General features: G+C 34.7%; 1 protein-coding gene across 1 annotated transcript in view; it reads right to left on the reverse strand.

The window, feature by feature from the left end:
- CNTLN (centlein) overlaps positions 1-13,297 on the reverse strand; it is a 203,219-nt gene that overhangs the window by 24,262 nt on the left and 165,660 nt on the right. Inside the window, exons 20-24 of the mRNA XM_082497720.1 lie at positions 9,690-9,854; positions 6,246-6,343; positions 4,399-4,525; positions 2,627-2,764; positions 2,067-2,252 (exon numbers count right to left, since the gene is read on the reverse strand). Of these exons, the coding sequence (XP_082353846.1) occupies positions 2,067-2,252; positions 2,627-2,764; positions 4,399-4,525; positions 6,246-6,343; positions 9,690-9,854 (714 nt within the window). The remainder of the gene's footprint in view (positions 1-2,066; positions 2,253-2,626; positions 2,765-4,398; positions 4,526-6,245; positions 6,344-9,689; positions 9,855-13,297) is intronic.

Consider the following 13,297-nt stretch of genomic DNA (forward strand, 5'->3'; position numbering starts at 1 on the left):
GTAACTAAACAAAGCAGTCTACTGAGGAACTCCCTGTTCATCAATATTTGACTTACAGACAGCATCTTTATTTTCAAAAAATCTTTCTGCACAGGAACAGTAGTCAGCAAAAATGTTACTTGAAATATGCATGCATATTCTTTTATCCAGGGGAGAAACTACATATTTAGATTTATTAGCTAAATACTATTATTATTTATAGAGAAACTGCATATTAACATTCTTTTCCCATCCAGTACGACCGTGAATATTCATGGTAACTAACAGAGAAGCAGTCATCTTAATCAATAATGAAGGAAGTATCATAATAGTTGCTAATAGGTGATTTTCCTCATTACAGCTACTTTTGAAAACAGAAGATCTTTTACTTTTTAATTTTCTAATTTTTGAGAAACTTTTCATTATCAAAGTATATAAAGTATTGATAGTAAGAACACTTGTTTATCTCCTTTGTCTATAATTGCTACTGCAGTTAATTCAACGAAGTCATTCCAAAATTCTAGCAGCCTGAATGGAGACTGAATTGCATATCTCCGTCATCAACGACATAGGAGTATTTAATTAAAACAAACAGACAATACATTGGATTTATTCAGACTTTCCCATAGTTAGCCAAATATAAGGAAGCAGCTGTGGAAAGAACACTCATTTCTTCCCCTTAGAGGAAGCATTCTGTATTAGAAGAAAGCACAATTTTCCCCCCTGAAAAATAACAGTTTGTTCAAGAATAGGCAAGATACATCTGAATCACATGGCACAGTGAGCAGTTTTATACCACTTCCCTACAGGTTACGAAACAAGGCAAACAGAAGATAGCCTTTATTTTAATCACAAACTTAAAAAAATAAAGCAACTGATTTTTTAAATAACGGGCACGTTTTTTCATGAAAGTCAGTCTTCATTTTCACCTTAGATATTTTAGCTTATAAATTCTTTGAATTTAGGATTTTAAAGTGCATTCAACATTGTTCAGTCTTTTTTCATAATGAAGTTGATATGAATTCTGCAACTGAATTGAACATGGGACGGTTTCAGGCCAACACCAGAGGTCTGAAAACTTCCATCTAGAGTGACTTGATATCTGTTGATGACGGAACGAAGGTAAAATGCACAAGTATTTAAGTTACTAAACTTCAATCCACAATGGCAAGCTATTAGCGAAGAGATAACTATATATGCTACCTTTTTACAGTGCATCAAAATAGCACTGCTTTTTGCTTTGGATGCTACCAGACCTGCTCAAACATACCTGAAAGCAGCTCACCTCTACAGAAATTCAAGAATAGCAGAGAAGCGGATCTGTTTCATAGGTTAGTAAGATATAACCTTGTCTGAAAGTAGGTATATAGTAGATGCATGCTAAATTCAATATATATATATATACTGAATAGGCATTATAATTCTTAGGTACATAGTGGATATTTCAGAAAAATAAATTATATTTATATTTCAAATATTAAGTTACAAAACACAGATTAGTCTGTTCTGTAGAACTTCACACTGAAGCTGTATGATGAAGTGATCTGTATAACACCACACAGTATTACTGCATGACACACTGTCGCAGATTGTTAAGTATTTAACCAAAATAAGAAAAGAATATCCTAGGTACTGCTTTTAAAACTGCTTTCAATTTTGCAAGAGAGGCTTCCTTATTTAATATATCTGCAATAAAAAGCACATGTAGAAAATGAGGTAATACACACTAATCAACAGATATAAATTATTTTCTTAAACATGTTGGGAAACTTTTTCTGCAGAGTAGTTTTCTTTACAGCTAAGCACTTGTTTTTGGGAACAAGTACATTGGCAACCATATACAAAAAGATGACCAATAAAAATTACAGAATTCTACAGAAGTCTAGGAAAGAGATCTAGAACCACTGACTCTTTCTCCCTGCTTAGACCAGTTCAGAGCTGACACCAGGCCAGTGCAGGACCTTCAAAGATTGTTCCAGAACAGGGAATGCACCAAAGATTAGCCTCCTTTCTATCTTTTACATTTTGTTTTCACTCAAGAATACCTTTATTTAGGTGAACACTCAAGAGAAAATCAAAACTCAAACCTTAACAAATGTCATGAACTCTTCTACTTTGTCATTGGTGAGCAGCAGCTTCTTCTGTACAGTTTCCAAAGCCTGTCCAGTCTGTTTAGCCAAGCCATGTAGTTGTTGAGATGCAGCAGCTTCAAGTTCAGTCATGGCATATTCAGTCTCAATCATTTTGCTCTCTAGATTGTTAAGCCTGACATCCTGAAATACATCCACAGAGAAACAGCGGTGATATGATAAAAGGTGATAGGAAGGTATGGTAGACCACAAACAAACGAACCAACCGACCAACCTCCCACGCAATAGTTAACATCCCAGGACATTCTGTTTATATATATAAAACTTATGTGAAAACGTATGTATCATGTGAAAAAGCAACTTCATTTGCAGTCATTATGTCCATGTTCCAGCATCTAAACTTCAGACTGAAGTAAAACAGAGGAACACATTGCTATTATTTTTTTCTTTTTTCCATTTCTGTATTTAAAAAGTCTAAGCTGATGACCTTGCAACTTTTCATTTGAAAGTGAGGTATGAAAAAGTTCCATGGTGGAGCCGTCACAACTCTAATATACCTTTTTCTCCAACTCATCTTTAGCCTTGTGATACATCTGCTCATACTGAGACTTCTCCTTTGTAACTACATTCAGTCTTTGTTTCAGTGAGTCAATGGAAGCTTTTTTGTTTGAACAGTCTTCAGCCAGTGCCTTTACCTGAAATAATGAAAGGTCAAGAGCAAATGACTATTGAGATATAAAACTTAAAAATGAAAATCAAACCAAAACTAAGCTTACCTATATTGCATAAACATACCTGTATTATATAAATAATTTGATTAAAGTACCTTTTTCTGAAATGACAGTCTTTAATAAATCTCTGCTGCTGATCCAGTAGAGATCAGTTTGCACACAATCTTGTTACATAAAGTCAATTTATATTAAGTGTAAAGAAAAGCTCTTCATTTGCAGAGCTGTTTGTTTATATATATTATACTGTTACAGTGCATGCAAAAGGGAGCAAACCACAACTTCCACTCATTTCTGCTATCAGAGCTAGAAACATTAATTAAAACTCAGCTGAGAAATTGATAACTGTCTACAAGTTAATAGTCTGTAAAGCCTCTTAGATAATTATTACCATTTTGCCATACAATGCAAACACGGATTTTGGGTAAAATGAAATAGACCAATGCTCCTAGAAAATCATTCAGCTGTCCTCATAGTATTAATCACAAAGTTTTCCCGACAATATCGAGTAACAGGGAATTTCTTTGATCTTCTGCTGAAGATAATGTAAAATTTATCAAGTTGATTTTCCTCATGGAATAATCAAATTAATGTATGGAATTCGATTGTCTGGAATCCGAGAAACATAGCGCTTAAAATACTTGAACAACAGCATTAAAGCACATCATTCCATTCTAAATCTTTCGTCTAAACCCAAACCCAGGTATTTCTCTGATTTCATACTTTAGCTCCCTTGCTTACTTATGCTCTCACTCTCTGGCTGTGGATTTCTTAATAACACCTTATCTTTGGCACGGAGGGTAAGACAGCAGCTCTCTCTAGAGCTGAAAGTGCTATATGACTGCAAGCAGAGATAGTGCTTGTGATATCCAGAAAGCACCTGCATTCTAGGAAAACAAAAGCAAATTGGTAAATTGTTTATTTCTATTCTGGGGTCATATGCTGCATAACCTCACAGACAACCAAATGTCATAGTGTTTTTCTGGTTTTAAAGGCTGAAGTGCAATAACTCGGTTGGATAGTACAGAAACATGCCAAAACATATGCAAGTTCTCCTAGCTTCAGTGAAATCATCCTAGAATTTTGCAGGAGAAAACGATTTGCTGTAGAAATTAAACTCTGCCTACACAGACAGAATTACATTAAGCTAAGAACTGTGAATCATTCATAACATTGCAGTAGAAAACAGATTAACATATTAAAGCATGTAACTACTATAGCCAGGAGAGGTGCATGGACTTCATTAGCGTATGTCATGTAAAATGACACTTGTTTCAGGTCTACTGTATTTTATGAACTTACAGTGCATAAAACTAAATCTCACTACTTAAAGCATATCCTTGCAACTCAGTGTTATGAATACTTTAATATTTAATTACACCTCTTATGAACATACATTAAATTATGCTGAATCCATCCAAGCTATCACCATATACTGATGTCATACAAATTATAGTGGAGGGAATTGCACCCTTAGATTAACTGTATGTTGTTTGCTTAAAGCAATATATTGATTTAGTATATATAGCATGTTGAAATAACTTCTGTAAATCCACCAGCTTTTGCTTTTCCTAAAACTATCAATAGGAAGAAAGAAATACCTTTCTCTCAAGGCTTTCTAATGTTTCATTAGAGGTTTTCTCATTTTCTTGATTTGTTTTTAGACGAGACCTTAAGTCTTCTATCAAATGTCTTTTCATATTAAGGTCCCTCTCCAATCGAGAAATCCTAGAAGGGAAGAAGTCATACTGCATATCACTGTTAGAAAATATTGTTAATATGCAAATATTTTAAACAATTAAAAAGTATAAATGCAGTAGACAAAGTACGATTCCTGTAGCTTTAGTATATTTTTTAAAATAAAAGCTGATGCAATTCTTGCAATTGCCGTATTCTCAATCATTAAAACCAGTTTCAGCTCTCTTATTAAACAGATCTGTTTCTAAATATTCAATTTATTTGTGATTTGTTTTTTGCTGTGGTTTATGCTCCAACTCTTCTGATCTGAAATCATAATTCTTCTTAAGCTATTATCAAAAAAAGAAAAAAAACTATTGAACACACAAATTTAATTAATTAGATTTCTTTGATGTCTGAAGCGGGTACTATTCAAACACTATTTTGTGCAAAATTATTTTTAAAAGAAAGTGAAAGGGGGAAGTGTCCTTTCATTCACCTGAGTAATACACAGAAATACATGAAAAATCTCTGTCTCTGTAATATGTCAGGTAAGATAATAATTCTTAAAAACTGAAAAACCTAGAAATGATATCAGCATTTTTCAGAAATTTCTCAAAAAATAAATTTACGTACCACAATGTAATCTCTGTTCAATAAGAAAATTATGCCTTCACCATTACGATACAAATAAATATTTGAAATATAAACATAAGCAATACCTGAGTATGTTCAGACTTCTGCTTTTTTTTTTTTTTTTAATGAAAGCAAAATGAATGATGGTAAAATGTTCAGGAATAAAACATTGTTGATACCACGTCAATACCATATTAAAAAAAATCAGGAAAACAGTGCATCTTAAAATTTTTTCCATCTCTTTCACATTTATACTATTAATGCTATTTTTGTGATTATATATTACAGTTTATGAAAAAACAGTATCTATTTTATAAAGGAAGCATGATAACTAGTAACTCTATTCTAAATTTAAGTCTTATGGTGGAAAAAAATGAGTTTCATTTTGAAACAGAAAATACACAATGTACGGAATTTAACAATTTTAAGATTCATCTGTTTTTTAAATGAACTAATTTCAGATAATTAAACTGCATTCTTTCTACAAATAAAAAAAAAATAGAATGGTTAGAGGAGTTAAACTCTGGGACCGGCAAAAAATTCACAGTTACACTAACAGGTTATATTTATATAGTAATATAATTGCAGAACCATTTAAAGTAGGTAGAATAAAAATCACAGTTGCATACTTCACAACAATACATGTAAATTTCAAAATGCATAGTAAACCTTAATCAATTCAGATAGAAAGAAATACAACTGTCCTTTTGAACTTTTTATGAATGTAAGACTAGATATTTAATCTTGTTTAAGCATCTGAACCTTGACATGTCTCTTAGCCCCTAGGCAAAGAATTACTGTATTTGAAAGACTGTGTTTAACAGTGCTGAGGAATTCATTTAGACTTACATCAAGGATAAAATAGTCTACTCTAGAGTCTGAGTTTTGATTTAAGGTATTCTTATTGCAGTACAGCTACTGTAGCCAGTTAATCACTCATCAGTTTAAACAAAATGCAATTTTAGCATGTATTGCTCCAGTTTCTAAAAAAAGCCCTGTAACAGTCTGCAAGACTGCAATAAAAAGAAGAATAAAGCATTCTCTTAAAAATCTGTTTAAGAACGATTAATGTTGTAACAATAATACAGCAGCCACTGGGTGGCACCAAACACAATGGATAGAAGAATGAACATACTTCGCCTGTAGTTCCCGAACCCGTTCTTCTTTTTCCTGGACTTCATTTTTTAGTGACTTAATGGTGGTCGACTGCTTAGTGATTTCATTATTCGAATTCTAGATTGAAAAATATTAAAATATAAATAAAGGAGACTGAATATTATGCCAGTCAACAGTAAATTTGTTTGAAACAACGGCCTGTGTAAACTTCCACATATTTTTTGAATGTTCTTAGACATCAATTGGTACAAAAGGAGCGTTCTTACTTTCCAGCAACACTTAAGCAAAAGTACATTCCTTGGAAAATATGATAAAAATCAGTACTTTTCCATTGCTTTAATAATGTATGATTAACAGATGTTCCCCAGGACACCTGCAAGCCTGTGCTACTATCAGGACCACATTTCCTCTTGCATAGCATGGCCAGCTGAAAAGGTAACAGAAAAAAGGAGAAAAAAAAATGGATCATCATTTGAACTACATCCTTGAATGGTATAGTTCTACAGCACAAAGGGCTTACATCTATAGAGCAAGAATTTCCAACACTGCCTTTCATCTTGTGTATTTAGAAATACAAGACAACCTACAGGAGCAGTTGTTTTTGTGACCCTTGAAACTCAAAGCACAAGACAAAGACATTTCCATTTGGCCACGCTAACACAAATGCTACATCTCAGTAACAAAAAAGGTACGATCCTAACTTTCAGGCATGTGTAATTCCAGTGAAGGAGAATTTTACAGTTATTGGCCTTTCCTCATTGTGTACAGTAGAAAGTAAAAAAAAAAAAAAAGGCCTCAATTCCTCCATGCAAACACACAAACAATATACCCAAGATTTAAATATAGAACAACTGAATCATTCTACAGAAATAAAAATATGAAATTTAACTAAGTAGCCATCTTAGCAATCTCAGCATATGCATTGAATGCCATTGCTGAAAATGGCAGCTCAAACATATCACACACTGAGATTTCAGAAGTCCAAAAGCTGTTGCCAAAAGATACATACATGTTAAGTGTACGCACAACATACATGTATGCCTGTATGCATGCAGGTTCAGCCACTGTACTAAAGCTTTTTACTTATTATGTAGAAACAATACGTGAACAGATCAGACATGCTGTAAACAAAGATTCTTGAGGAGAATTTCTCTGCTCAGTGCAGACTTGTAACGCCTATTAACATTAATGGGAGAATTGTACATAGCTCTGTGCACCTCAAGGGGAGTATATATTCTTGTGTGCATAGTTAGATGTAAAATATTGTTCTTAATAACTTGTCTAGTCTATTTACTATTATTATTATGTGAGGTATAACCAGAAAATTGTTAAAATGATGTATGCTAGCAGGATATTCTTGACTTTCCTGAGACCTGTTTGTTGAGCTTGAGCTTCATTAGCGTGAAGCACAACACCCAGTTACATGGTTTACACACCAGACACAAACTTGACTACTTAGGTGGGACACAGCACATGCTCAGAGGCGAAGATATACGCTTATGGTATTTTGCTTCCAAACTTACCATACCACACTTAACACATTTCTTCCCATCGGCAAAGGTACAAGGCATTGTTAAATACAACATAAACAAACACTGCAAAGATAGCTCTGAGAAATAAAACAAAAACTAACAAAACCAGGTACTTTGAGACTTTGAGCCATAAGGAAAGCTTTTGCTGCTTCCACATTCGGACATTTGGGAGAATAACTTTGTATGTCCATTTAAGTGTGCTTAGATAGCCTGGAACAATAGTCGACAAATTGTGCCAATTTCTTCTTCTAAAAAGGACTTGCAGGACTTAATTTTTTGAAAAAATATTAGGTGAAAATACAGCTAAGAATTTCAGCAACTTGATTTAAGTAGCTTTGGAGGTGCTTACGGTCCAAACTCTCACCCAATTCAGCAACCAGTGAATTTACTCTACTAATCTAAATTTGGGGTCACAGACTATGTTTACTCTAAATGTAGTTTTGCATACATGGTTTATTTTTTACATTAAAAATTTAATGCATCTTTAAGAAGTAACAAAACGTCATACTAGTATTTTTGAAATCAGATTTATAAATGCTCGCTAAATGTTTCCTCTGCTGCAGAAACAAAAAACCCTTTGATTTTTCAGCAATACATTTTGCAGTTCACACGTAGCAGACCAATAAAGTAGCCTTCTAGCATGAGTGTTACTCTTAGAGTATATTACACAAAAAAAAAAGTCATAATTTTTTATTTTTCTTACTTTAATAGAGCAATTGACTACTAGGTTTCTGGATAATGAGGACACTCATCTAAAAAGGAACAACCCTAATTAACAGAAATTACCACTCACCAGCAACAGAAGCAGATTAGTCAAACCCAAATCTAAAATCAACACTCAAGAAGTCAGCGTGTATGGTTTCAAGATCCCTTTCTCATAATTAAAGTAGATCAAATTATGTGCCTTTTCATGGCTACTCCCTGCTGCCCTCATCTCTTTATCAACGTGACCTACCTTTACTAATCCCTGAATTTAGATGTTACGCATCCAGTGTGCTATAGCCAGGATCCGTAATACCATAATTGCCATCAACAGCTAAGAGGTCTGAGCACTACCTACACTTCACGCACTAGCACAGCTAATCCAGTACTCAAGAGACAGAGCCAGCTATATCACTCATGTAATATGGCCTTTTCTTCTAGTTAATCCTTTGGCAGCCAGCTTGCTAGTGTGCCACTTCTTCTAGCAGCAAGAAGATGTACCATTTTGGCCTTTTCTCTTTCCTCAAATATTAAACACAAAATGATGGAAAAAACGAACTTTAAGACATTCTGTTGCACATATATTTGCTCCAGTGAGAAGAATTAATATGTTCGAGCCAGGCCACCTGCTGAGAAAGCTCTTAGATCAACACAGTCCAGTACCTACAACATCCACATATGAGAGAATCACTGGAGACTGAACAATGAAATCATCACCAAGTTAGTATTTTCCTACCAGCTAATCTACAAAAATACAAATACCAAAAGAACGATGTCTCTTTGAAGACAAGAATAGTAGTGACATATAGGTAGCATCACACTGTTACATTACATGAGCTGCCCCATCAGCTCAAATTCTTTGCTCCCCTTTCACAGATAGCTATTGCTTACCTCCTTCTTAAAGGAAGCAAGCAATCAACACAACTTTCATTGAAGTAATTCCACAGCACTTTCCAACAAGATGCATTTAATCATTGTGTGAAAACACAGCAAGCCTCCTTGTCTGGCCTATTTGATCTACAAAAATTGTTTTAATTGTAACTTCTAATTCTCCTGCTTATGACTACATTTCTACTTAAGATCAAAGGTTATCTAACACCTAAGTTGCTAATCATTGGCTAAGATACATAAATCATATGCATATGTGAGTATAGGTATATCTGCTTGACCCCGTTATGAAACACTGTTCGTGTGAATTATCCTCAGCATTAGATAATTTGTTCTGTCACCTTTAGTTTGCACTGCAGCTGTTTCATCTCTAAATCACTGTTCTTTGAAGGAGCTGGTGTGGCTTCACTCTTGCCAGCAGTCTGAGACAGATGTTCTCTCAACTTCAATTTTCCTTGTAAATCTTCCTTCTCCTGTTGCCACTTGGCCAGGTTGGAGGTCAACACCTGTTTTACAAACAGAAGAAACAATCACCATTGCATCCTAAAAGTATAGCTGCTTGATCATATGAGATGCTTCTTTGGTTCATAATTCAAGAGGAATGAAACAGTATATATAATATCTGTAATTATATTGCATAGCTGTTGGTTGAATTCTCTAGTTCACGCGAAGATCAAACCCAGCAGGAAAGAGAAGTCAACTGACATTAAAAACAAGCAATTTTTTTAAAAGGCAAGCTAATTCGCTTCTGACTGTACACACTGCTATTTTTACCATGACAGGCAAAAATTATCATACAAAACTGTAACAGTAGTTACTGTTGAAACCTGTTTACCTAGAGCCTCTCTGGGATTCAGCAATTATTTCTACACAGAGCATACAGAAATACCAAGGTGTCTCAGACACCAATGTGTATTAAAGGTGGTTAAATGTCAAATCTGTTTTAATGGTGACCACTGTAAGCTCACTTGAATTGCTGTGTTGACAACTGCTATAAAACATACTCCCTTCTCTTGGCTTTTGTTTTGATATTTGTAGGGCTTGTAGAGGTTAAAGCAAAGTGGACCAGCTGCACTAAATATCTTCTGGTTGGCTGGTCTTCACTCATGTTGTGTTATTTCTTCCCTTTCACATATATGCACCATAGCCAGAGAACCACATATTCCATAACCTTGACTCTAGGGCTGAGGTACTTAAGTGGTAAAAGCCAAGCTGGAGCAGGACAGGATAACAGATGTTAGTTGTTTATTCCACTGGGTAGGTCTTACCACCCTATACTGCAGCCAAAACGCTTCTCATTTAGCAACATAAATGCTAAGTCCAATTAGCAGACGAGGCTTGTTAGGGATTTAGTTCAAATAAATAACATGCAAACAAACTCTCAGTCTTGTTGGACTTGATTGACAACTGACAAGACCTAGTCAATCTTTGTAACTATATTTCACAGTTCTCCTTATAGACGTAATCTTTTATATAAAATATTTGTTTTAATTTAAATAATATTGAATGTTGTTCTGCAAAAAGGGGAACAGAAATAATCTTCATGCTAGTGGTCAGCTTTCATAGATCTGTAGTCAGCCGAAAGCCAATAATGGCCTAACAACTCTCTGCTCCTTAAGAAGGTAACTACAGTACTATCTTATTATTCCAAAGAAGAATGCAATACGGTAGTTTAACATAAGGAACAATTACACAAAATGGTACCGAAACCTCTCACAGGGCAAAAACCCCTTCCTTTGTGAAGAATCCTGCTAATAAACTGAAAAGATACTACAGCTTGAAATGACTAAATGTGTGTCAGATTATATGGTGGTAGACAAAAAAACATGGGTTAGAGAAAGTTAAAGATAGTGACCTATTTCCAAGTATTTTATTATTTAATTCAAAAATAGATTTTACACTGTTTGATGTTATTAGAAAAAAAAAATTATATACATGTGTATATACATACACATAACACCTTCATACCCACACAAGATCACATATATATACAAATAGAAGAAAACTACTTATGGTCATGTTTATTGCCATTATGAATGACGAGTACACTTGTACTCTTAAAAAATACTTGTACACTTGTACACTTAAAAAATATCATGGATACAAAAAAATGTATTTAAAGTTAAAACTCTAACAGTATTTCACACTTAAGTGCATTTATTAAAGCCAATGGGGAGTTTACACAGTTATCTGAGATAAGTACTGTTCTTAGTAAAGGGGTTAATCTTTCTATTGCCTTCTGCATCTGCTGTCATTATTGAACAGGAGATAAATAGTGTTAATGTCTTTTCTAATTGGCTATTCCTTAATCTGATATATTATTCTCACAGTTAATACAGTCTGAGTAAGACAAAATGATGGCTACTTTAAAAAGCAAAACCAGTAGTAGTACAGAAAGATATAAGGATTAGGTTAATTTGTCCAGTATAGCCAATATTTCTACATGCAGAGTTTCATGATTCAGTGTCTCTATAATAAATTATTCATAAAAAGAAAAGCAAAAAAAAAATCATAGCTAGATCAATATCTCTGATTAAAATTAGAAATGCCCCCATATCTGCCCAAGATACCTCATGACTCTCTGAAGTTTCTTAGGCTACTGCTGCCGCCAAAATTCATCTGATCTAAAATACCATGATTGTAGTGGCTACATTCCCCAAAATGATAGCAAACATACTGAAAAACAAAGAGCTTTCATGGGACAGACGCCAAAGAAGACAGTGCTACATTGGTTATAGAATTTACTTAAGTGAGGAGGTCAAAAAAAATTACTTAAAATGTGAATGTACCTAAATTCAGAAACAGCATCAGAACTATGGGGGTGAAGTGAAAGTAGTGTATGACGTATGACAAACACCCCTCAACTTGCAAAAGCAAAGACAGACACACAATTGCAATCAGAGATATCAAGAAGGTTGTCTCTTAACAGCTCTGGAGACAGTGTAAATAGAGACAGCATTGATAATTCTATTGCATTATTCTTCTATTTGCAATATATGGAAAGGTATGTGAAAAATCTATATAAATCTATGTAGGAAGTGAAAAACAGCCCCCCTTCCCCAGCAAGATATTTATGCTTAAAAGATATCCCTTGCATTTACTTACTTAAGAAACAAGTTCATTACCTCGCTGTCCCTCACCTCTCGCTAAGTTTTAGGTGAGGTCTTTTGTTCTTTTTTCTTTTTTAGACACAGGGGTTTTTTTTGTGTGTGTGCTACCATGCACGCAAATCCTGAGTGACAGAGTAGAAAGGATTTTCTCCAGGGGAAGAGGTCACCAGGATGAAAGGTAGAATCTTAAATACCAGCTAGACCAGATGTTGGTGAAGGCAGGCTACCGCTGTTCCTCCACAATGTAGCGGCCTTTGTCTGCTGCACCTCCTCCAGAGTGTTTTGGCTTAACAGATGTTTATAGATTCAATATTTTAACATCCATCTATCTTAATCTCCTTGCTCCTGGTATACTCACGACACTCTGTTCTGCTGTACACAAAGGGATAAGTGATGAAATCTCAGTTTCTGTGTAGTCAATGTAAAACTTCCCGTGACTCAGCAAGGCTTTTTACCATAAGCCCTCTGCTCAGGACGACGGCTACGTGGAAGGCCCAATGGGTTAATGTAGGAAGCTCCGGAGATGGCCTATCACTCCTTGGCATCACAGCAATCCCGTGAGGAGCTTCTAGCTCAGTTTACAGCAGAGTCACCCTCCTACTGCATCTGGCATGTATGAAAATGACATTTCTGTTGGTGGTGGCTGATATTGCACAGCCACTGCTGTACATGCTCCCATACATTTATGTTTGCAGAATATATTATATAGAATGTATTTCTAGGCAAAAATAGGATGCAAATCAGATATTCTTGAAACCCTTTTTAGGCAATGACATAACCTTATTTTACTACTCTTTTTGTAGTCCAATATAAATATCCTCAGATGTTTAAAAAACATA

Source organism: Vanellus vanellus (genome assembly GCF_965231255.1).
Source record: "Vanellus vanellus genome assembly, chromosome: Z".
In the NCBI taxonomy this organism is placed as follows: Eukaryota; Metazoa; Chordata; class Aves; order Charadriiformes; family Charadriidae; genus Vanellus; species Vanellus vanellus.